The sequence below is a fragment of the Atractosteus spatula genome, chromosome 12, assembly GCF_055471065.1.
Source record: "Atractosteus spatula isolate fAtrSpa1 chromosome 12, fAtrSpa1.hap1, whole genome shotgun sequence".
NCBI lineage: Eukaryota > Metazoa > Chordata > Actinopteri > Semionotiformes > Lepisosteidae > Atractosteus > Atractosteus spatula.
In genome coordinates this window covers 12,771,032-12,797,336 of record NC_142717.1, presented here as the reverse complement: position 1 = coordinate 12,797,336, position 26,305 = coordinate 12,771,032, and the positions used below count along the sequence as shown (strand labels likewise).

Sequence of the window (26,305 nt, the reverse complement as noted above, 5' to 3'; positions counted from 1 at the left end):
GCATTGTTAAATTTGTATTTGACAACGGTACAGTTGAAATGAAAATGATCACACACTTGTAAGTCACAGCCGATACAAATTTGTTCATCTCTGGATACTTTTTTTTCTAATAAAAACTTCGTCTTAAGGACTAAAGTGTGATCTGTAACTGCCAGGTGTTTCGAAGTTTAACCTTCATCTAGACAGGCTTAAATTTTCACAGTTTTACAATTTATTTAAAATGTGTAGACATTTATTAAATACAACACAGTTAATCAACAGTATTGACTGGGTGTTCACTGATTATTTTCTGTTCATACAAAACATATTAAAAAGAAGTTTACCAGCCTTAGGAAATAGGTTATTATTTTTTATTATTATAACAAAGGTAATTAAGATTACAGTCGATAATCATTATTATGTCCACAGTGCGTAACCTTTCTGAATTGTGTATGCTCTGTGTCATGAATTTTACGACCTCTATTAACTCCGGTTATTAAAAGTTAGTCACTTTCCCTTGTATATACAGTATCGTGTTTTTTTTTTGTAATCCTAGAGTTAAAAGCATACAAAACATAATATCTTATGTGGACTTTATGAAGTTTGTAAACTAGCTATAAAAGTGAGAACCTTCTAATCGATAGAATCCAAATGTTTTTAAAAAATAAAAAAATAACGATAGACAACATTAAAAGAGTATCCACAAATCACAGTGCAAAACAGATCTACACAGGAGTTACATATGCCGAATTTTACATTTGTCGTCGCCTTGCTATAACTCTTCTGCTTTTCCTCGAACAAAATTAAACTGCACTCAGGGTACATGTATGATGTCAGTCTTAGGACACTATATTAAAGGCGACAAACTGACATTCACAATTCTTCACACTTTTAAAAACTCTTAGGGCGCCTGTCAACACCAGACCAGCAGGCGGACCGTATCTCATTTACCCTCTTCCTATTGGTCGCTTCGTCCCGCAGGGGCGCACCTGTCATGTGATCGTGGCGCCTGCGCAGTGAGCGCGGCGCTGAAATTCAAATTCGAACAGAGGCAGGCTGGGAGAAGACAGAAGGCGTTGAGAAAATAAGATCGCTGCGCTGAGCGCGTCTCACGGGATAATAGCTTATTATTTAAAAGACTGTAGTCTCCTGAAATACAGTGGTGGATCGGAATCCACAGCAGAAAACATGGATCCTTTTACGGAGGTGAGTGGAAACTTTATTATCGATTTCAGCTAGTTTAGAGAATTATCCCCTTCCAGACAGACACGCTACAAGTGTATTTGTTTTTTAAATCCTTAATAATGCAGAGATTAGTTGTGAGTGACGTATTTATATAAGCAGGGAATCACGTTAGATGCTATTTATTTGTTATACTTGGGAACTAATTTCCAATGTCCAGTTTTCACAGTTATGACACTTCTCTAACAGACTGTGGACACTGCCTGCATGAACAGACGATCACAAATATTGGTGGTTAACAATCGATATGTTATTGCGCGGCGGTCCAGCCTTTCTGTTGTTTTTTAAACCATTTATACCTTAATAAACTCCTTTTTTTTTGCTACGTCGTTCACATTTATTTCTGCTCAAAGAACGTCAGCACACTCGATTTGCACTTTTTAAACGTGGTCAGACCACACCCGTGCTCTCTGAAAGCGAAATTCTGCAACTTCTGCTGGGATCTTTTTGCTGATATATATCATTTTAAACCTCACTACAAAAATGAATTAAATCGTTGCAAAAACGAGCGCAGGATACTAGGTAATGTCAGTGGGATTGCCGATATAAACATTCGTCTGTTCATTTGATCTCTCTCGGGTATTTAAAAACAACAGCAATGTATTTAAAAGAATAAAAGCGTGCACAAAAATAGTTTACAGCAGCACGTAGTGCTCAATGCCTAGAATACATCTCATAGTTAAACTTTAAGTTAAACATCGGTAGTTTGGCCAGAGCGTAGATGACTGCAGGCGGATAAGTTAGCCGGAAAAGAACTGGAAAAGCCAGAGGCCACTGGCTGTCTGAATAGGTCAGTCGTGCAATTTATAAACTACAGTGACAGGGGTGGGACTGATGTCAGTTTACGGCCAGCCCAGTCTTTTTACAGAGAACTCATTATCTTGGGAAGTGATTCAGAGTGACCCACCCAGTGTGTTTTTTTTTTTGGGGGGGGGTTAAAAATGCAAGGTTCAAAACATGCAAAACGGTCACAACGTTCACAAATTAGCGTTAAAAATGCAAAAACAATTTATTGAGATTACAGTTATGTAATCTCAATAAATTAAGTACCGCATGCAGTGTCAAACTGATATTTTCTGTATACTATGCTTTTTAGTCTCGTCTACACATTTTAAGCTTATTGGCAGCTTTTTTTTAAATAAACGCGCACTTTCGGTGACTGAAGTATGAAGACAGTTATAGGGAGAATTGCTACCTATTCCCTTAAATGGAAATAGACGCCTTCCAGTTTTTCCCCAGTTCTGCTTTCTGGGAAGCGTTCCAATTGCAGCTGATCCCAAAGTTTGAGAATGTTGTTACTGTAAGTTTTCAACATAATCTCCAGGTGTGAAGAGTTGATGACATGTCAAATTTAACACTACTTTTATAGTCAGGAAATAGAGAAATCCTTACTACTTTTGTGTCAATTTCTTCCTGAGTATTAGTGTGCAATATGATTTATTGAAGTACCAAAATGTTTTTGTTCATATTCTGTTCTTTTAGTTTAGTACCAAGATGTGACATTTTTGTCACATTTAAACCTGTAAAACCTAATTAATTGTGTTACTGATTTTAATTGCCTTTCTTTATGATGCTCTGTTGGCTGTATTTTTTTAATGTGCTATGTGGCAGTTAACAGTACTCCCAGATGGATCCCTCCTGTAAACTTTGCAAGCTGCTTACCCAATAAAAGTTGAGTTTGAAGTCGCATGTGATTAACACATTCTTAAGCAATGACATTCAGCTTCCAACTGAAATTTCCACTGCGTCGCTTCCCAAACGGTAAAGCTTGGAATGTGCTTCATCCTGCTTTCAAGTCCTGATGTACAGTAGTAAATCTTTTGAAGCCTTGGGCTTCAAGCCCAGTCTACAGTTTTTATTTTTTTGTTCTGAGCTGCTTTTCATTCAGTGTATTGTAATACAGTGTACTGTATTAATGTAAGTAACATACAGTACCTCTGTATCATCAAGGCTGAATGTTAGAAATCATCAAAATATTTTTCATAAAAGTATTTTATATATTAAAGTAAAAAAGGGTAGATGATGTAATTTCTCTTTGCATGACTATGTAGTGTTTAATTGTGTTGTATACATAATTGTGGCCTGTGTTTTCAAATCAGATTGTAACGCATTTTAACTGTTTTTTGCAAAATTAGCAGCTCCGATGACTTTTTATAGCTGTTAGTGGGTTTATATCCAGCACAATTTCAAGTACTTCACTAATTTCACATTGCTTTGAGAACATTTAGAATGGAACATAACAGTATATTATGTTCATGTGTAGAAAACAAGGACATCACGTGGCACACTACTTGTTAAACAGTCATAGCTAGATTTTCTAAATAATAATTATAATAATAATAAACTTTATTTTATATAGCGCTTTTAAAGGTGGCTTCTCAAAGCGCTTTACAGGATGACAACAACAATAAATTAAAAGCATGCACAAGATAAAACACAATTTCAATATACAGAGGAGACTGTGGATGGTGGTATTAAGAAAAGCAGAGGGGTGAAGAATGGAACCAGTTAAGTAAAGGCTTTTCTAAAGAAGAAGGTTTTGAGTCTGGATTTGAAGGAGTTTAGAGAAGGTGACTCTCTGATATCCTTGAGCAGAGAGTTCCAGAGCTTGAGGGCATAACAGGAGATGGCCTTGTCACCCATACAATGTAGATGGACTTGGGGGACAGTAAGGAGAGCAGAGTTAGGTTGCGAGGTGGGGAGTAGGGTGATAATAGTTCAGACAGGTACTGAGGTTCCAAGCCATGCGGAGCTTTATAGGTGAGCATGAGGATTTTAAAGTCCACACAGAATTTAACCGGAAGCCAGTGCAAGGACTCCAGGATAGGAGTGATGTGATCATTTGCACTAGACCTGGTCAGGATTCTGGCTGCTGAATTTTGGACATACTGCAGTTTGTTCAAAGTAGATTTAGATACCCCAGCGAGTAGAGCATTACAGTAGTCAATACGAGAGAACACGTGTTGATCAGCTAAAGAGATCAAATAAGAAGTCGATCTAGAAATAATTTCTAAAATGTGTTTTGAGTTGCCGCATTATTAGTTTTCAACTCATTTGTCTGTTATTTATTCTTTACAATATTTAAAGGACCATAGAATACCGCCTCATGTTTCTGGGCTCGTTTTTCCTGTGTTTGTGTGGGTTTTACCAATGTCTTCGGTTTCTGTATTCCCTTACAGTAAATAAAACAACCCTAACAATCATGTTCTAGAAATGTAAATGTCTTCAGATGCGCTTTACAAAATGACACAAACCTTAGAGACACCGACAGGTTGGAAGTTTGTGCCAGGCCACTAATAATAGTGGGTTTACTGGTTTTAAAAAGACCTGCAGTATATAAAAAAAATGTTGAATCTCCCCATTCAGAGCTGCAGTATACATTGTTTCCTTCTAAGTTTATATTGCTCTTTTTGGCAATTTGAATTGCAGAAACTCCTTGAGCGCACTCGTGCCCGCAGAGAGAATCTGCAGAAGAAAATGGCAGAGAGACCCACAGCAGCCAACAGGCTGATAGCAAAAAGAGCCAGAGATCCCCTTACAGAAACTAACATTCTACCTGAGCAGCCAGCTGAGGCAGGTAAGTCCCTGTGCAAGGGTAACATAAATGCAGCTTTTTTTTAAATGTATTTGAAACTTTGGTAGCTACAATTGCAATCTTTTCTTATTTGCAACAGAATAAGCATACTTCTTTGTAAAACCGGCTGAAAAGTGGGGCGTTTTATTTTGGGAATCGTTCTTTTAAACAAATATATGTGTGAAATGTTAACACTGTGAGGCTTGTCCTGCGAGCTGCTGTTTAAAATAGTCTCATTACATATGAAAATTGTAATTCTGATACCCATTTCATCAGAAATGACCCTGACAATCATTGAAAAATTTGATTTGCTTTAAAATGAAATATGATTGTTTTTTCCTCTTAAGTTCAACCTTCCACCAAGCCGTCTCCATCTAAGCGAAGGTGTTCTGATAACAAAGAGGCTCCAGCCACAGGGGAAGAGAACAGAGAGCCTGTAATCCAGGAGGCTGTGCCTAAACCCGTGGAGATTGACAGAAAGCCCGCGGTAGCTTCTCTGAGCAGCTCCGCAAGGCCTGCCCCAGAGTTTGACAAGAAGGAAGATGAGATCCCGGCCCACTCAACCAGATCCATAAAATCTCGCATGCAGAAGCTGGTTGATCAAAGACAGTACTGGGACAATGAAGGTAATGGACCTAGCTCTTCCTGTATAAAAGTGTATTTTAATTATAAAATTAAAGTGAGTGTACTGTTTGAAATAGAGGGGTTATGTCTAAACCAGTCTATACGTTTGGTCATGACTGCTTTTTTGTCCTGGGAAGGAAACAAAATGAACTTTGAATCTTTTCATCTTTATTGGTTTATATTACAAATGTTGTATGTAGATGTCAAGATTCTCCTTCCAGCGAGTACATTTCATGAATATGAGAAGTGGTCAAGAGATTAAAAGTACCAAGTACTTCGCTTTCTTTTCCTTCCAAATTGTTTTCATGCTGCCAGGATTGTTTTAATCGTACCTTTGACCAACACAGCTCTAAAGTTTGCCAAATGTTAAAGTACAATTTTATAATTAACAAGCTATTAGATTATTTCAATTTAGATTCAGTGGGTGGTGCAGCACTTTGATCAAGTGCATCTACAACCTATGTTTTTAATCTCTTTATTTAGGTGATGCTGTAGATAATGGATATATTTCATCTATCAAGCCACAAACACAAGACACTTCCCCTCCTAAACAGCCCCTGGTGTCTGGCTCCTCTGAGACTCCAGCAGGAAGGAAAGGCCGATTTGCTAACCTTGCAGCCACTATTGGCTCTTGGGAAGATGACCTCAGCCATCCATCTGTAAAGCGAAACAATGCACAAGCACAGCCTGGCACCACTTGTTTATCAAAACCATCCGCTACCAATGGGGCATCTGCTTGTGCTAGCAGCGCCAGTGTAAAACCAAGCACTGCATCATATTCTCAAAAGACTGCCGAAGCATCATTGAATAAACCAGTCCTTTCTGGTGAACAGGTGGGTAAACAAAGAGTTTAATATTCCTTACTGCTTTGCGAACTGGTATTGTTTACTGTGAAACGCGTTCTTCTATTTTGGCAGTTCTATGCAAATGAATAATGAGGAGGATTATACAGGAACTAGCGATACATTTCGGTTTTAAAGATCTTAAATTTCTTCTGTGTGTTATTTCTTTTGCTCGTATATAACTGTTTTAATTTGTTGGGTAATTTGTCATATGTGAAGTCCAGTATAGCTAATTGTTAAATACAGTGTCTGTTCTCCAGCTTATTGACTTGCAGACATTTGCTTAGTTTTTTATTAACTCTATCATTCTGATAGAACGTTTTGGGTTATTTGCTCATTTTTTTAACAAATGTTTTTTTTAAATATCTATATCTTATTTTTTTTCCCCCCAGAGTTCAGTCCATCTGCCTGTTCAATCAACCAGAGTAGTTCCACCAAATCCTCAGAAAACTGAGACACCAGAACCCCGATCTGTGCTGCCAACCAAAAGAAACATCCCATCTAGCCCTCAGAAAACAACTCGATTGACGACTCAATCTGCTTCAAATACAGGAAGACTGATTTCAAGTCCTCAGAAAATTAACCTTCCCAGCCACCAGGCTGCACTTCCTCCTAGGAGCGTTTTCTCTCCTAGTCCCAAGAAACCAGAATTATCAAAAGCTCAAGCTTCAGGTGAGATAGGAAGATTTCATTCCCAAAGCCCACAGAAATCTCAGCCACCCAAAGAACTCCCTGCATTTCAAGCAGGAAAAGTCTCTCCTAATGTGAGGAAAACTGAGGTCAACTCCACTCCACAAGCCAAAGCAACCTCTTCAGCTCCTCTGACAAGAGAACAACTCGTCAAAGACGGCTCACTCCAGCAGCCGAAAAACACAGCAGTTACACCAGGTAGGTAGTTCTGGTTTTAGAAGTATGTTTTTATCTCTTGCTTGTTTTAACTGTATTTTGTACCTTTTACATGATTTAGCTTGTAAAACGATCCAACAGCTTTTACTGTTCAGTTCCCTTGTAAATAATTCATTGAGATTTTTTAAGTCAAAGATAAAAAGCAACGTTAAGGCCTGAGGATCACAATTGACCTAAAGATAATTACAGTTAAGCTCACTACTGCAGAAGGATTGATCAGGGAGCAATGTGATGATTTATATTTATCTTCAGCAGCCAGAATCCTGACCAGGTGTAGTGCAAGTGTTCACATTACTCCTATCCTGGAGTCCCTGCACTGGCTTCCAGTCAAATTCTGTGTGGACTTTAAAATCCTCATGCTCACCTATAAGGCTCTGCATGGCTTGGCACCTCAGTACCTATCTGAACTATTATCGCCCTACTCCCCACCTCGCAACCTTTGCTCTTCTAATTCTGCTCTCGTTACTGTCCCCCAAGCCCGTCTACATTGTATGGGTGACAGGGCCTTCTCCTGTTATGCCCCCAGGCTCTGGAACTCTCTCCCCAAGGATATCAGAGAGTCACCTTCTCTAAACTCCTTCAAATCCAGACTCAAAACCCTTTTCTTCAGAAAAGCCTTTACTTAACTGGTTCCATTCTTTACCCCTCTGCTTTTCTTAATACCACCATCCACAGTCTCCTCTGTATATAGTAATTGTGTTTTATCTTGTGTATTCTTTTTATTTATTGTTGTTGTCATCCTGTAAAGCGCTTTGAGAAGCCACCTTTAAAGGCGCTATATGAAATAAAGTTTATTATTATCTTGATTTTGGATCTTTGTTTTTGTCTAGGTGGAAGTGGTGTGAAGTCTTTTCTAGAACGGTTTGGAGAACGCTGCCAGGAGCGCACAGTCCAGAGTCCCCCATATTCCGCCCAGGGACACAGAACTCCCGCTGTCACGCCGAACACGAAGCAAGTTCAAGAAAGACTGAAGTCGCACCAGTTAGGCACCGCAACTGCAGATCTCGCTCAGAAACAGAAACAAGTATTTACATCTTTTTGATGTTGTATTCAACTTCTTTTTTTTTTTTTTTTAGGGCTTACAACTTTAAACGACACCTGTGTTTACTTCATTAATGCCCTTCGGCTTAAGGTTTCAGCGATGGACTTCTTGTGATGTTTGCTTAAAAAAGGCTGGAATTATTTTTTAATGGAAATGCAAGTAGTTTGTAAACACACGCATAGTAAAAAAATATTAGTTATAAAATATATAGCAATGGAATACTGTTTTTTTTTAAAAAAACTTCCGTATTATACTGTTTCGCTTTTAGGAGCGTGAAAGGGAACTCGCACTGATCCGGAATCGTTTCCAGAAGGGCAGCATGTGGAAGAGCGACAAAAATGAAGGCTCAGACACAAAAGACCTGCCTTCCTCAAGTGTAAGACTCTGCTTCCCTGTTGCAGTCATTCCTTGTAAACGGAACATCCCTTAAATATTGCCATGCTAATACTATAGCATATTTTAAGGTCCTTTTATGTAGTTAAATACTTACAAAGATCTGTATCTGAAAAGATAAAAGACTTTACAAGATAAAATGCATCTATTCATCTATGTGATAACCCAAATTTGCTATCTCCATAGAGAGTTGTTCTTGTTGTATATCTATCTGCATGATCATTTACAATTTGAATACCACACTCAATGGCATCCACATCCACTCAGGAAAGAACGAGGCCTGTACATGTGCCCCTCTGATATGCCCGTTGGCTAAGCCATTCAACATTTGACATGCCGCAAGGTCTACACATGCTGGCTGGAAGAGCAGTGCTTTGCTCATGTCACCACAAGCTTTTCACAAGTCAAAGGAATAGTTGTTGTGCTAAAAGCCAAGAAGACCTTAGCTAAATTATATCCCAGTGGTTCTCTACCAAAAGTGGGCACCTACAAATTTATCTCACAGTTACCTACTCATAAATAAGTACACTTTGTATTCCTCTTTGGATTTGATGTTACGTTCGTGCAATCTGTAGCTGTATTGCAAATAGCAATTGTATCATGTATTGTATCATAATCCTAACCTAATCCCTGTTAACTTCTCTCCGGTTAAAGCATTTCACTGCCGACAACACCACTGTATGTTGTACTGTTCGTGCATTGATAAATAAACCTTGATTGATTGATAAATAGTAATCCACTTTCCAAGAAGGAAATGTAGTCAAATGTAAAGGTAAGACTTGTGAACAAGACGAAACTTTTCAAATAGGCTTTAAAGCTATTTTTTATACGTGTAGGGGATTGCATATGAACCACTGGGACAGGCTCGGGATACTCCACAGTCGGAGAGCAAACCAGCTTCTCATCCAGAAGATGTGACCCCAACCAGCTCGTCTTTGAAATCCTCAGGCACCTCTTTGAGTATGTAATGGAATCCTAAGTCTTATTAATCAGGACATAATATATGATTCTGCAGGAAGGTAGGGCAACTTAAGTGATAATGATTGATGTCTGGGACTTAATTTAGAAAAACAAGGAGTTGGCCTACAGTCTTATAAAGGCTTGGATACAAGCTTGCAAAATAAATTTAAAAAAAGTTACTTATTTAGGAATATATAGCTTGTAGAAAACCAGTTTAGAAAGGTTTACAGCACTGAGCACATGACATTGAGTGCTTTATTCTACACTTATACAGAGAATTCTGAGAGTTCACATAGTCTGTAAATAGAAGTCCTGTTTTCTATCATTAAAAAATAGTTTCATGAGAAATGACTTAAGCTTGTTTCTGTATGTATTTGAGGGAAACTCTTTGGAATGGGCATTATAATAAGGCGTGGATTTTTTTAACACAATATTCATTTTCCTTATTTCGGAAGACTTACTCAAAGAGGTTGCGATTGTCAGCAGTTCTTCCACATCTAGTCCCCTGAAGAAAGTTGCGTTCACAGAGGAAGAGAAGAACTTGCCTGACCCTCTGGAAGACAAAAGGGAAAAACAAAATATATGTACGTATCGCCTCTATGGGTTTAGTTTCTTGATCTTGCAAGATAGGACTGGAGTTTAGTAGTATCTGTTATCACTGAAATTTTAAACCCTTTAAATCTTTGTACAAATGTCTGCCGTTTTGTCCCATGATGTTATTGCCATGTTGTAGCAGTGGATTATGGTGTAAACATTTTCATGATGCCACTAATGAAATACAATTATGGTTTGAATAAAGTGGTAGGGAATCAGGAGATTGAGATGAATGTGGATGAAGAGATCAATAGCGCTGGGGTCATCGATGAGCTGTTTGATGAGGAAGACGATAACGAGCAGCGTCCAAGGAGCCCCCTAGCAAAGCTTCCCGGACAGGATCGGTTGGAGGATGAAGAGGCGCAGGACGTTGAAGATGATGAGGATCCTCTGAATATTTCCTCGATGTCCCTTCTGACTCCCCTGGCCGAGACAGTGGCTTCTGTGGTCACAAGTCCAGAGGTGAGGAGATAAGGGTCTTGTTTTAACATTGCACTGAGGGCTGATCTATCAATCTGGATAAGATGATTAAAAATTGTTAAAGTTTGTGCACCATAAAGAATTTTCTTCCTATTTTCATGGCATTGTCTGTTGATGTGTATATATATACACCAGTTTGAAAGCAGAAACAATGAATAAATAGCAAAGGGCCTGAAATTTTGTGCTAATTTTCTTTTTTCCACTGTAAAATAAATTCATTCGGCATATTTTTTGGTTTTATTTTTATATCTGTAATTATATATATAATTTTCTCTTCGTTATGCTGGGCCGTGCAAATTCTAAAAACTATTTACAATTTGAATCTCATTTCTGAACTAAGTCTTTAGACCTGGAAATGTGATTTTATTGGAAATGTATGAAAATATCTGTCCTTATCATTGAAGCTTAACTGTTACAGTTCTTTCCAAAGGCATCTACCCCAACAAGCACAGCTCGTGAGAAAGGCAAAACGCCAGAAGGGAAAAGACCCACCAGATACCAAAGAGCTCGAGTTCGTCGGGCTGAATCGATTGACAGTATTGACTCTGTGGCTGATGACCAGAACCTGCTGTACAGGTATAGCCTGTTAAGGTTTTTTTTGCTTTGTTTTAAAAGTCAAATTAAGGGTTGGGAAGATGTGGGATGTACTCTAGTTCAGATTAGAAAATAGGATTTTACAAGTATTATACAGACCTAGTTACTAGATATAAACGTTTTAAGTGCGTTTGTTGATAAATGCCAGAACTGTTTTAAATAGTGTTAGTAACCCTCAACATGCAAGCATTTAACTTCCTGAATTTGAGGAATTATAATAATTATATGGAATTATAAGTAACTCAGTAACGACGTTGACTAAAATTTGCATGTCCCAAAATGCATTTTAAATGTAAATGAAAATGTATTGGTAAGAAAAATTGCTACATTCAGAATCAGGATGCGGTCAAAAAAGCGGTTCCTTTTCTGGAATTAAAAAGCCGGTTTTTGTGGTTCCTTTTGTTCTGACTTGCATCCTGTGTGTCTTTGATCTATCTGGGGACTTGGGGATCTCTGTCCTGGCTCGGTCTGCTTCACTTTCCGAACAGTGATATGTAGTAGGAATATTTGCTTGCATTTGATAATGCTTCTCATCCTAAAGGATCCCAGTGTTTTGTGTTTAGAGGCACACCTGCTTCATCTGCCTAAGTGCAGCCATTAAATACTAGTGGCCCTAGCAAGCAGAGAAATGACTTCGCCAGTTTAATTAGGTGTTTTGTCAGAATGATTCCATGTTCTTACTGAACAGTGCTATGGGATCTTTAAAGACCAAATAGTCAGAACTTCAGTTTTAACATCTCATCTTGAGGATGGTACCTTTTAAAGCCAATAGTCCTCTGTGTCCATACTGAGCTATTGGTTTGGAAGCCTTGTTTCCCTTACAGTGGGACTTTCCAAACTGGAGATGTCCTGGAGATCCACATGTCTGCTGGTATTTTGTTCCAGTCGAGCTCTGTTACGTAATTGAACCCTTAATTAAACAAGACTGATTTAAGCTTTTACTTTGTTTCTAAAGATGTTGGAAGTTGTCCTTCAACTTATGTTTTATAAGAACATTAAGATCTCCAACTTTTGAGTAGAAAGAAAATTGCCAAGCTTCAGATCAAGCTAGTTATTAGTTCATTAAAGGGTTCAATTAAGGAAGGAGCTGGGCTGGAATGTGTGGTTCTCTAGAACTATGGCTGGGAATTCTCATTCTCCTGAATTTTCAGGTTTCCTAACCCAGTACCGACCAGGCCCAACCTTGCTTAGCTACTGAGACCAGCCTGTAGCAAGGATGGGCAATCCTGTTCATCAAAGGCCAGTGGGTGCCTCAGGATATTTGTAAAGTGTTGTAATCTGAAGAGTTGTGATAATCTGTTTCATTGGTCCAGTCAGGCCAGTTATCGCCTGCTTTAGCTCAATAAGAATGGAGTTGGAATGCAGACCTGCAGGTATACTGCACCTTCAGTATCAAGTTTTACACCTGGCCTAGAAGGTATTTTAGCTAAATTACCACCTTGTATATATTAGAATTTTGTTTCAGGATGGTGATATTTGGTAGTTTTTGTAGCCACTGTTTTCCATTTTGAAGACTTAAAAAAATTATCTCATCTTTACATTTTCTTAAAACAGTAGCAGGCATACCATCTCCTTCCTACAAAATGTTACTAGCATTATATTGTATAAATACATGGTTCTAAATCTTGGCCTATGGTGACCTTTGTCTCTTTCATTTAACTGAGCTCATTAACACTCAGGCTAATTAATAGCCACTTAAGTCTGTAAGGTGTTTTTACAGCACATAAGATCTTGGTTTGTGTAATCATCCATGAAGCATTATCTGAGTTTCAGACTTGGCTTTATTTATCTATTGTGCAGAACAGTGTCCTTTTTTGATAGGAGAGTTTGATCATTTTTCCCCATCTATATAAAGTGAGACAACAATTTCATAGTATAATAATTTTGAAACCAAAGACTTTGTCAGATCTCACCTGGAAAAGCAAATACAGATTATGCATGTTTGAGAAGCACCAAGATAAAGCATAACCAGCAGGTTTATGAATATGAATAATTATAGCTAGCATATTATTTTTCTGTGGTAGCAATCATAACTAGATGGCCTTAAGTTAAAACACTAGGTGGCAGTGCAGAATGATGTTTTAATTTGTACTGCTCTCATGCCCGTGGCTGTAACAATTGATTCAGAGGTATTGATTACAGTACGTAATCTGGTATTATGATTAACACCACTGTTATGATGAAAAAATTAAGTTTAACTTTTGTTTGTGAGTTCTAAAATGTTCCTATGAGGTATGTGAACATCCCTACTGCAAATGACCAAGTAAAGACTGAAAATACATTAATCAAATGTTATATTTTGAAGGTGTGGTGGTCTTTGAATAAATATGAAAGATCTGTCGCGAAGGCAAAAGTAACGTCTGAAACTTTTTTTTTTGTAGCATCGATGCTTATCGATCAACGAGAATTAAGGAAGTAGATCGAACTCACGTTAAGCAAGTGATTGTCCGTAAAGAAGATGTTTCCCAAAAGCTTGAAGAGAACAGGAGTGTAGGCCAAGTGAATATTAAGCAGAAAATGAAGGTAACATTTCTTCAAGTTTGTTTAAATTTGTTCTGGTCAAAGGTAATTTAAACATTTCTTTAGTCAGAATTTGTGTGTTCTTGTCAATGTGTATTTTTTGTCTCTAGCCAGATCCTCTATTTTTAAGATGAACCTATTAAACTGAAACTGTTAAACAAGAGTAAGTTCTACAAGGCCTCAGAGTTGTTTCAGTAATGCCACTGAAAGGTTAATTTTTGGTCTTTGTGCTTTGACTTGGCTTAGTTTGTCTAAAACGTTCGAAGTTAAGTGAACTGCTTGACGTCACAGTTGTAGCCTAGAGCAAATTCATAGTATGTGTGCAAAAGTTGCCCTTCAATTTGGGCTTTAGTTTTTATCTGGGGCTGGCGGGGGTTTCGTTGTCCCAAGAATCTCTGAGTATTGTCTGTATTTCTGTTTTTTAAATGATCGTGGCCTAGATTATTTATTCGATCAATAAGTCACAAATTCTTTCTAGTGCAATCTGCAGTATTTCCACATGTGCTCAGAAACGTTGTAATGCCTATTTCTTTTATCTTCCAGTTTTTTAATAATGAGATCAATATGCAACAGACCGTGATTCATCAGGCCAGCCAGGCTCTGAATTGCTGTGTGGACGAGGAGCATGGGAAAGGATCTCAGGTGGAGGCTGAGGCAGAGAGGCTTCTTCTCATTGCCAGTAAGCTTTTACCAGTCACCCAGATCTGAAATATGTATTGAGTATCTTTGCATTGGTAAAGAAAGTTCTGGTATCCCAGCAAAATATTAATTCAGTCAAATGTGTATTTTTGTTTTTTATTTTTCTAGCCGAGAGGAGAGCAGCGTTGCTGAAAGAGCTGAACAAACTAAAAGGCGAGGGGCCGTCGGGTCAGAAGAAGACTCCCAGCACGTGTAAAGCTCAGGATGCTAGCTGCTCTGCGTCAAAGGGATCCGTCTCTCTGTTTGAGTTGCGTCTTCCTCTAAAAGCTGACTTTGTTTGTTCTGCACACAAACCTGGTAAGGTTTTTGTTTTTTGATTTAATGTTGTGCTAGCATGTCTTTTTAAAACAAGAACGATTCATGTACACAATGCACATACACAATGTATAATTATTCCTGGCACTTATAAAGCACTTTTCTCGACACTCCATCAAAGTACTTTACAGGTAATGGGGACTCCCCTCCACCATCACCAATGTACAGCATTCTCCTGGATGATGCGACGTCAGCCATAGTGCACCAGAACGCTCACCACACATCAGCAATTAGTAGGGAGGAGAACAGAGTAATGAAGCCAATTCATAGATGGGGATTATTAGGAGGCCAGGACACCGGGGTAACATCCCTACTCTTTTCAAGAAACGCCCTGGGATTTTTAATAACCACAGAGTGTCAGGACCTCGGTTTTACATCTCATCCGAAGGATGGCGCCTTCTAGCAGTATAGTGGTCCCATCACTATATTGGGGCATTAGGAACCACACAGACTGCAGGGTGAGCACCTCCTGCTGGCCCCACTAACACCTCTTCCAGCAGCAACCTTAGTTTTTCCCAGGAGGTCTCCCTTCCAATTACTGGCCAGGCTCACACCTGCTTAAATTCATTGGGTTGCCAGTTGTGAGTTGCAGGGTGATATAACTGCTGGCTGGCTACCGGCAAAAACTTGTGCCCTGACCAGGAGTTGAACATGGATCTCTGGGTTGATGAGGGAACATTTGGGCACATACCAAAGCGTTGCTGTGCATAAAGATAGATAGATTCTTTATCAATCCCATGAGGGAAATTGCAGAGGCAAGAGCCAAGCAGAAGGTTTATTAAGACTCTTGCAAAATGTTTTTTTTTCTTGTTCCGCTAATTTTCAGAATCGGCAAACTATTATTTTTTCATAATGATCCGGGCTGGAGCTGAAAATACAGTGGCGACACCCCTAGCATGTACTCAGAATGGTCTGAGTGGAGATGCCCTTAGCTTTCCAACTAAATTCACACTGTAAGTAAATGAATGTATGCTCTTTTGTGCAGTTTGATGTATTTTCAATGTAATCTTCCGAAACAGTTCAGTTTGGGAAGCTATAAGCTTTATGATTTTATAAGCATGTTTGCAGATTTGTAAATGAGAAAAAAATGGCAGACTGCAAGTGTTTGTAGTTCTCATAACTACTTTCTCCTCTTTACTCTTTCAGTTCTGATGTCTCCAATGACTTTGAAATAGATGTAGAGATTTATTGCCTGGTAAGTACATCAGAAATTGTAAGTGGTTGCATGTAAATAATAATAATTGCTTACACTTATATAGCGCTTTTCTGGGCACTCCACTCAAAGCGCTTTACAGGTAATGGGGACTCCCCTCCACCACCACCAATGTGCAGCACCACCTGGATGATGCGACGGCAGCCATAGTGCGCCAGAACGCTCACCACACATCAGTTATCAGTGGGGAGGAGAGCAGAGTAATGAAGCCAATTCATAGATAAATCAGTGTTTTGTCCATGAATTACTGTGGTACAATGTTGTATGGTTTATTTTAAAACACCTCAAATAAATTAAGCAATTCAGAGCTTAAATGTAATAGGGTTTGAGTGCACCTTGGTAGATGTGATTCCTCTTCAAGGAAAATTGCCAGAGAATAATTTCTAAATTAGATTCTTTATATGGATTCATTTATGTAATTGTTCATAAATGGACTGCGTACTTTTTAAAATGCACTTTGCATGTTGGTAATGTAGAAATATTGGAATTTTAAAAGTGAGTTAAGTCTCTAAATATCTTCCATAGCAGTACTTCAAAATCCAGCATCACCTTTTTGTGAGTGCTGCTGACGTTTCTTAACAGGACAAGTGCCTGGGACACTGCTTTGACCTGTGATGATGTTTTTGATGGATTGCAATTGTTGTTGCAGGTGCAAAAGCGAGAACTACCTTCTGACAAGCGCAAAAAAGCAAATAAATCAAAGGTATGCAGTGTAACAAGAGTGTAGCATGAATTCAGTCGTCTTTTTCGTTGCATTAAATATCCCAAAATGTGTTGCCCATAAAATATGCTTCTTGATATGGAAGTTTAATGGTGACGGATTATCACAGGTTCTGCGTATTAAAAGAGATCCATCACAAATTAATCATGACACATTTCCAAAGTTACAGTATATTGCAATCCAGTGTCTTAGTTCATCATAATGTATAATTTTAAAACTGGTTTTGATTGTAATGAAACTCGATTCTTTCTCTCTTTAGGCAATTACTCCCAAGCGACTTCTTACTTCTATTACTGTAAGTGATTTTTAAAAATTTTATAGTAGAATAGTAATTGGAATTTTACGATAATGTGACACATTCTAACAAAAGGCTGTCTGGCTGTGTTAGTGGCTTTGTTGGAAACTGTGCAGCCTTTTTAAACAGGCTTTTTTAAAAAATGCATGTTGAATATAGTCCTATGAAACATGCACATAACTAGCTGCATTCCAACACAAAATGGATTTCTCGCCACAGGCTTGGTAAATTTGCAAATTAAAGTTGAGTTTATTTTTCTTTTCTAGAAAAGCAGCCTTCAAACTCCGGGTAAGTTTTTTTTTTTTACATTTATAAACCAGATGTTTTGAGGCTATTACAGTGAGTAATTGTAAAGAACATTACTTTTCAATGCGCTACACTTTGGGGGAAAAACACAAAATATGAAACTAAAGCAGTTGAATTCACTCTTGCTCAATTTAAATCAAAACTAATACAACATATATTTTGATTCACACCCTTATAGCTGTCTTACTACATTAATGTATTCAATTGAAAGAATCAGATGAATTGGGCCCTGTATTTATAAATTTATACATTGCCCTGCAATTTCCCTCACGGGATCGATAAAGTATCTATCTATTTAAGCTTTCATACACCAGTGTATGGTTTAAGTGTAGGTTGAAACCAGTGTAGGTTTAAGTTCACTCTTTGAACATGGGGGAGCACCTGTGCTTTGGAACGATTCCCATGGCACGTACGTTAAAGTGAAATCATGAAAGTCTCTCTGGCAGTTCAGTTTGCCAAGGGTAGGAAGTAGCCAGGTTAAGTCTAGGTATACTTCTCTTGCCGTTGTACAGTGTTTCACGGAGAAAGTTAATTTATTTGTTTATGCTTGCAGTCATGGCCAGCCCTGGAGGACCAAATGCTGTTCGTACCAGTAGTTTTACCCTTGTTGGATCACACAAGCTGACTCTGACGTCTATTGGGAAAAACAAGTTTGTCCTTGATAAGGTAGACCACTTATTTGTCATTACAGCTAATGTGTTTGTGGACTAGACTATATTGACATGGATCCAGATTCATACCTGACTGGATGTTTTTAGGTTTCGAATTTATAGAAATGTTCAGTTTTGGGTTGTGTACCTTCTTTGCCTGGTTGACTTACCTTTCAATGTGTATTAAGGCAATGAAAAGAATGAATAACTGTTCATGGTTGTCCTGAGCTGGTTCTGTCCTGGTCTGTACCTGTAAAAGCAGGGTGATCAAGGTCTTTGCTTTAAGTAATGGCAGCCTCGTTTTAGTGATAAATGAATGATTTGAAATAATGGGGCATCTTCTCTAAAATGTTTTCTATAAACTTTATACTTAATATATGCAATATACAAAGTAAGTCTTGTCCAAAGACATTTACAGAAATGTAGTATACATTTCTAAAATCTCCTTGGTCATAAATTGGTATTCTAGGACTTCAAAATAGATTTTTCTACAGGCGGTTTTTCTCCAAGGTCTGCTAGGCTATGGTAGAAGCTGAGTCACATTGAAATATCTAAAAATAAATTAATGGGTATGTTGGTGGGGGGGTGGGGAGCACAAAGTCTTTTCTTTTCAGTATTAACTTATAGAGCTGCATGTCTTTTAACACTGCTTTCACTGCCAAATCTAGTGCCTCTGGAATCGCTTCTGTTAATTGTTAGCAATGCATATATTTAGATATCAATTTCTTTTTTTGTAGATGAAATATGAAGGGAAGGACAAGCAACTTCTCGGTGATATGTTTCAGTACAAGGTTGCTATGCTTGCTTTGCTTGTACATTTAGTTTTCTCTGCTGTATCTTTGCCTCTCTTTCATGCTTAATTTCTACTCCTATATAACGTTTCATAGAAAGTTTGCATTCATATCTGGATTAATGCTCCCTGCGTGTGGCTTTTTAACGACAGTAAGTCCTTGAGTTTAATTTGACTAGGTTTGAGACGCACTGATTTTGTTCTTCAGCCAACTTGTTGAGGCTTTATGGTTCTTTCTATAGATACAATTCTTAAAATTGTAAAATCAGTTGGTTTTAACATCAATTACCAGTTGTTTACTAATTGATTTACAACATTCTATTTGGTTGTAATTTAAGATCCTATGAGTAATATTTTGAAAGTTTTTTATTCTTTAGAAAAGGTGGGAATTAGACCCACATTTATGGGAAATGGACCCAAAAAAGATTAGATTATTGTAAAACGTTTTTTACTCATCAGAATTGACTGACAAGCCCTCGCTTGTATTTCCAGACATCGAAAATGCACTAAGAATTTGATTCCAGTTGTGGTTTTCTTTGTTATATGTGAACCAAGGTTTTTGCTACTTTCAGGTGCCATTTTTGTGCCCTCTGGAAGGTCATATTTACTTAAAACTTCAATGTCAGGTGGGATCATCGATTGAAGAAAGAGGGTTTTTGGTAAGTTCAGTCCTTTGTCCAGGATGTGTTTACTTAGTCTTCCTCAGTGTACAGAATAAAGTATTTTATATTATAGGATCTAGTGGATTAATAGAAATAACTTATAAAATTTGGTCTACATTCTTAGAAAAGAAAGCTTGTCTGGTGCTTTATATTGCTTGTCATTTAAATATCACCTGAGTGATCAGTCATGTGTACTTATAGTATTAACTGGCTTTTAAACCAAGATATTGTAAGTAAGTATTCATTTCTTGCAGGAAATGGTTAATTCGCCTTTTTATGTAGGTTAAATACCACTAGGTGGCCTCTGCTTCCCAATGAGTAAAATGCATCACTGCATCACCCTGAAAGTTTCAGTGCAGTGTCTCTCAAACAGAAAGAACGGCAAATTTTAATATCTATGTAGTACAGATGTGAACCTTCACTATCTTACTCTTGCAGACAATGTTTGAAGACGTGAGTGGCTTTGGGGCTTGGCACAGAAGATGGTGTGTTCTCTCCGGCTATTGCATTTCTTATTGGACATACCCAGATGATGAGAAGCGCAAGGTTTGTTTTATTTCTAAAATTTGTAATGAAAAAAATCTCTTTCGGTAATTCAGCTTGTGGTTTTACTGTCTGGTTGTCACCTGGAATTGTCAGGTCATTTTAAAAATCCTTTCACACTGCCATTGGTAATTCATCCCTGCTCCTGCTGTGACATTGCTGGCACGGATGAAATGAGGACTGTGAGTGCTCTCGTCTGACACAAAAATGTCATTTTTGACACTGTATCCCAAGCACTGCTTTAGGGCACAGTTAGTTTCTATTAGAAGTGGGTTGCATCACCCAAACCAAGTGAGCCTTGTGCACAAGTAATGGGGGAATGCCAGTCACTGGTGGCTAAGGACATAGCCCAGACTCAAGCTGCTGATGTCTGAACAGGCCTCAGTGTTAGGTTGTGTCCTTTATTTGGTATGTTTACTTAGGGAGCTCCTGTGATTTTTAGTAGTTTTTCATGCATATGTATACATTTCTCACAAGGAGAAGAGGGGAGATTAAATAATAATGGTTTCCTGTGTCTCTTTTCAGAATCCCATTGGTCGAATAAACCTAGCGAATTGCACCAGCAGGAAGATTGAACCTGCGAACCGGGAATTCTGTGCTCGACCCAATACCTTTGAATTAATCACCGTCAGACCTCAGAGAGAAGAAGACAAAGAGACTCTGGTTAGCCAATGCAGGAATACGCTGTGTGTTACCAAGTAAGGCAATTAGCAGTATGGATTTGTGGTTTGATGTAAGACCTTAAATAGCAGCTTGAAAAATTAAGCTATTCCCATATGAGAAATGATGTCTGAAACCTCAAATGTAAATTAGGTAGATAAAGTGTACCTCAGAAGGATGTGTACGTTCAGAAATTGAAAGTTTAATTATAAAGCTAGACTCCAGAACACAAACATCTGGTAGATATGCATGTTTTCAGCCATTGATGTCCATTAGTGTAAGCAATGTTTAATCCCAATGAGATATTTTAAAGGTTTTACACATTTTTATATTCTGTTTTTAACTGTGGATACTGAAGGTATTTCATAGAATATTTTTCTTTTTAATACAGGAATTGGCTAAGTGCTGACACCAAAGACGAACGTAATTTGTGGATGCAGAAGCTAAACCAGGTTTTAGTTGATCTTCGAATGTGGCAGCCAGACTCCTGCTATAGACCCACCTGAGGATGTTGACTGGGCTAATACAGCAGTCGACCTAAAGGAGAAAAAACAGACTGTTTACTACCAGAATTTAGCACAGAACAAATCTTCCTGCTGGACCATTAACCTCTTTAAAACGCAATAATATGTGCAATGAATAAAGCATTGAACTTTTTTTTTATAAGGACAAGCAATTTCAACTTAAAGTGTTCTGAGGGATTTTGATGTGGAATCCTGTTGGTAGATAAAGCCATAAGTCTAAAACATTATGTTAAAGGAGAAATATTAGAAAACTTCTTAGTGTTAAACTTTGTGTCTGAGGGATTGTCGATTCAAGAACAGCTCTGATCTTGGCTGAGGCCATTGTGGTGATGGCATAGTTTTTACCTAGGTCTGTGTGGGGAAAAAATTGGATGGCATTTGTTCCCTTTATCGTGACACCACAGCTGTGCTGAGATCATCCTGAGCTCATCCCTGTATTGCTGGGCTCAGTAGATTGCATCACCTGTTTGTCGGTTCTTGGCAGAAAAAAAAATACGTAAGCGTAGAATGAGGTGATACACACCCATTGATGCATATTTTGATAGAATAAACTGCAAGTGCTGTAAAAGACAGAATGTGAAAGACATAAGGTTCACATTGGATCGGGCCAAAACTTAAATATGTTTTCAAGGTCTGACTTAGTGCTGGTCACCTTTTATTCCACTCTAACTCTCTTCAGTGTTGTCTATTAATATTATAATACATGCTTGCAGTATTCTTCTAATCCTTCAGCCAAATTGCATGAATGTGAAATGAGAGATTATCTGAATCACTTTTAAGTCCGCAGTGCAGTTTCTTTTCAAGTGCTCTCGTCTTTATTTAACAAGTTATTTTAATGCTATACAATGTATAACCTGTATTAGTCATAAAGCATAGATTGATTGAAGCTGAATAAAAAGAAAGCTACAAGCAAGACTGGCAGCCAATGATCAAGGGCATGTGTTTTTAATGGATTTACATGACATTAACTTATGTGTCCGAGCTGTGTTTGTTGTAAGATTAGGTAAAGAAGCAGGTCCATATTTCTTACAGATATAATTGCAGTATTATCACTACCCACTGAAAACCTGACACTATGTGGTAAAACATACCAGTGATCCAGAAAGCTGTTTCCTACTTTCCAGTGAGATTTTATTTAGGATTCTAGCTGTATCTAAATGAATATGAAATTTTATTTATAGGTTTTAAAGCAGCACAATGTAGAGTAATATAAACTTTTTTTTAACCGTGCCTTCTTATTTTTGTGCTTGTTTCAGAAATCAACTTATTTGTTTTGCTAGGTTTTGATCGGTGTCATTTTAAGTTTGAAAGAAAAGTATGGTTAACGTTTTACTGTGTAGGGAAGCCTCCCTAAAATAACTGCTTAAGTGACTTATCTTGCGGTAACTGGCAAACTCTACACCAAGGTGACAAAGTGGGACGATATAGGTCATTTTTATGAATATGTCACTATTTTATCCTTTCGTACAGTATTGCTTTTGGCTGTATATCTGAAAATGCACGTTGCACAGAAAGTGTAAGAGGTTTTGACACTCCACAGCTTTGAACGATCACTTCAACAGCTCCCAGCCTGTAACTTAGACTGATTTTGAATTGTGAAGAGGTACATTTAATTGTGGCATTCATCACGTTCAATTTGCTAATTTAGTACAAGCAGGCAGTCTTTATAGTCACTTAAAAAAAACTTTCCTCTTTTGTTTGTTTTTATATATATGTTTTTAGTCATATCTACATTTGTGAACAGGTAAATTGAATGTTACATAATCCTAAACCTAAAGATAATCTACATTTAACTACTTTTTATGCTTAATATGTGGTGATTTCTTATCGGGGAAGAGTTTTTTATAATTAACTTACAGCGATTGGATATTCTTTTCCTGGCAGGTAAACTTCTGCATATACAAGTTAACTGCTTAGTATTGATGCTTTCATAAACACTAACCTTTTAAAAAAATTGTTGTTGATCTCTTCAGGGTTCAGGTTTTGGTTTGGTTTTAAAATTGCATTTAAATACTTTATAAGAACGCGGTTTTGAGATTGCTCTCCACAGACAATTTTGGTTTTATGAAAGGAAGTAATATAATGGAAATAATTAATCTAGAAATTTTCCATTGTAATCAATACCTACAAAGGGCTTTTAATGTAAAGAATTCCCCCCCCCCCCCGCTCCAACATATTGGTAGCATGTCCATTCTGAAATGCATTTTTAAATTGTTTTTCAGTTAATGAAAATGGCATAGCCTTTCAGCATGTTTGTGGATCAAGCTGTACAACATTACATCTGCAATGAAATTAAGATGCCAATAAATGCCATTTATTCAACTTTATTGTAGTCTTGCAAGTCATTTTATTATTGAATGCTAAATACTGGCAGAGTTACTAGGATAATTATAGTTTTGAAATCAGAAATGTTATCAAATTAATGGTATTAAAGCATATGCAAATTTAAATTTCATCGGCCATTGCTTAAGAAATAAAGTTAATAGCATACATTATAAGTAGGATTTGTGCTGGATGATGGCTGTGGATGGTAACTGAATAAAAATAGTGTTATTTCCATTCTTAATTATTTGCCAAATTACCGTGTTAATTAAATTAGTTATTCTATCTCCTATTTATCGCTTGAATGACATTTTGGAAAATTGCAGATAACAGAATAGTAATGACTATACAGAATAAATTAATTTTCTTCTGTGTAAGCCCATACTGGTCATAATCAATTATGGTTAGTCGCACATTCATTTCTTCACAGTCTGTTTTTCAAGAAGTTATTCTTAAGGAATGGCTTTTAAGTAAGTTTTACAAAGCAGAAACTGCTTACAGGAATATACTGAAGGATGAATTAAGTATATAATTGTAATAGGTTATTATACTTATGCTCAGCAACAAGTCATTGCAAAAGAAAACCAGCTTGTCTTGCCAAATCTGTATACCATTTCCTGTATAGTTTAAAAATGCAACAAATCCGAACCTACTGTGCATTTCTAGCTCGTCGATATCTCCAGCAGGGATGCTATTGTAATTAAAATAACAGTCATTAAAATTGTTATTTAGATTCAAAGTTCATTTCTGCAATATTAATATTTTGTTTAAGAGATCTGGGTTTGGTGCCCTAATGAAAAATAATTCTGCTGAGGAAAGAAAAGGTTTAATTTCCTCTATCCTACAGCTCCAGGATGGTGCTTAACTTTGGGGAAAAATCCACAATCCTTGGTCATAGCTCTTGATGCTAAACCACTTCACGCGTCTCTATCTCTTTTTATAACAACGCCTAGATGAAAGTAGCTCAGTAGTGCACCCTCTTCACCGTCCAGCTCTCCATGCACATTTCTCTGTCAATTTAGCTACTGTTCAAGTTTTGTATGTGTGCAATATACAACATATTGTTAGTGGATTTAAGACTTTGAAATTTCAATTTTGTTTTGAGATAAAGTCCATATAAAATTGAAAGCTATTGCTTGAAACAATGGAGCTGAAAGTGCTGTCAGATTCTTAGTGACTATTGCTAAATGGGAGTTATTCAAAACACTGAACAGCTTTAACTGCACAATATGTAATGTGAATTGTCCTAATAAATGTTAACCCTGCTGGACAGAAAGCAATCTACAGTAGCAAAAGTATTCATCCACCTTGGACTTTCTCATGTTTTGTGTTACAATATAGAATCATAATGCATTCACACTTGTAACTTTTAAAGTCAATTTGTTGGCACCAGAGACTTTTTAGGTGCGTCATAGCAAATAGGGTGAATACTTATGCAATCGGTTATATTCTGTTATAATTAATTTAAGGGAATCTGTAGAATTGTGCTTTTACTTTGGCAATAGTGTTTAGTGTTAATCAATCGCACAAAAATCCCAACTAAATACAATATAACTCAATATTGTAACAATAATTTGTGAGAAAGTCCAAGGTTGGTAAAGACTTTTGATAGTTGGATAAAGCCAGCTCCCAACCAGTAGTTTCAATTGCTTTCCAGTTGTACAGAACTCTACGTTCGAGGTATTCATGGCAATATGACAGCATGGAGTTACACTGATCAAGCCCTGGGACCTCACTTGCTGCCTTTTCTGTAACTCAGATGGACAGACGTTGCCGAATGCTGCTCATGTAACAGCTTTTCTTCTGGGAATGTGAGAGATGTGCTGTGTACACCCCACTCACCATTAAGATTTTGGGCATCTAGAGCTCAAAGACTAGTGAAGAGGCACTTGATTGCCCAGGCTGTACAAGAGAAAAGCAACACAATTGCAGAAGACCGCATCTGGCACTAGTGTAAGGTGGGTTTCACAAATGTACAAGCTTCTCATAGTAGAGGCACTATATAAGACCGTGGGTTTTACAGTAGATTTTCCAATCTACCCTGTGGATGATGAATTTTAATTAACGTAATGATTCTACTTTGTTAGAAAAAATAGCAACATCATTATATTTGATAGAAAAAAAATCCTGATAACTGAAAAATTATTGCAGTTATAAGTGCAGTAGTTTAAATAGGAAGGCAGAACACTCATCTTCTACTTGTTTCCTCTGTAGCTCCAGCGCCGCCATGAACAGATGAAGAAGAACCTGGAAGGCCAGCACAAGGAGCTGGAGGAGAAGGGGCGTCAGTTTGAGGAAGAGAAGTCGAGGTGGGAGGTTCAGCAGTGGCTGTTGGAGCAGCAGAAGCTCGACGCTTCCAGGTAAACAACTGTAGCACTCAGCTGTACTCACTCTGCACTCAATCCTGCTGCTGATTGTCATGGTTTTGTGAGGGGGCAGCTTGGCGGCGCAATGGTTAATAATAATAATTGCTTACACTTATATAGCGCTTTTCTGGACACTCCACTTAAAGTGCTTTACAATGGGGACTCTTTACAATGGGGACTTTGTAATGGGGACTCCCCTCCACCACCGCCAATGTGCAGCCCCCACATGGATGATGCAATGGCAGCCATAGTGCACCAGAATGCTCACCACACATCAGCTATTAGTGGGGAGAGGAACAGAGTGATTGAAGCCAGTTCATAGATGGGGAATATTAGGAGGCCATGATTGGTAGGGGTCAATGGGAAATTTGACCAGGACGCTGGGGTTACACCCCTACTCTTTTCGGGAAACACCCAGGGACTTCTAATTACCACAGAGAGTCGGGACCTTGGTTTTACGTCTCATCTGAAGGACAGCACCTTTTTACA

General features: G+C 37.8%; 1 protein-coding gene across 1 annotated transcript; it reads left to right on the top strand.

The window, feature by feature from the left end:
* The first annotated feature begins 1,025 nt into the window (after positions 1-1,025).
* Positions 1,026-23,443, top strand: anln (anillin, actin binding protein). Its single transcript, XM_088928656.1, has 25 exons — positions 1,026-1,185; positions 4,651-4,798; positions 5,143-5,421; positions 5,903-6,252; positions 6,654-7,149; positions 7,998-8,191; positions 8,478-8,585; positions 9,439-9,562; positions 10,018-10,146; positions 10,362-10,618; positions 11,067-11,212; positions 13,612-13,753; positions 14,294-14,429; positions 14,558-14,746; positions 15,591-15,717; positions 15,911-15,959; positions 16,627-16,680; positions 16,958-16,993; positions 17,260-17,281; positions 17,853-17,965; positions 18,687-18,740; positions 19,312-19,398; positions 19,840-19,947; positions 20,470-20,642; positions 20,996-23,443. Exons 1-25 carry the CDS (start codon positions 1,168-1,170, stop codon positions 21,108-21,110), a joined length of 3,654 nt encoding a protein of 1,217 aa, XP_088784782.1. The 5' UTR covers positions 1,026-1,167; the 3' UTR covers positions 21,111-23,443.
* The last annotated feature ends 2,862 nt before the right edge of the window (positions 23,444-26,305 follow it).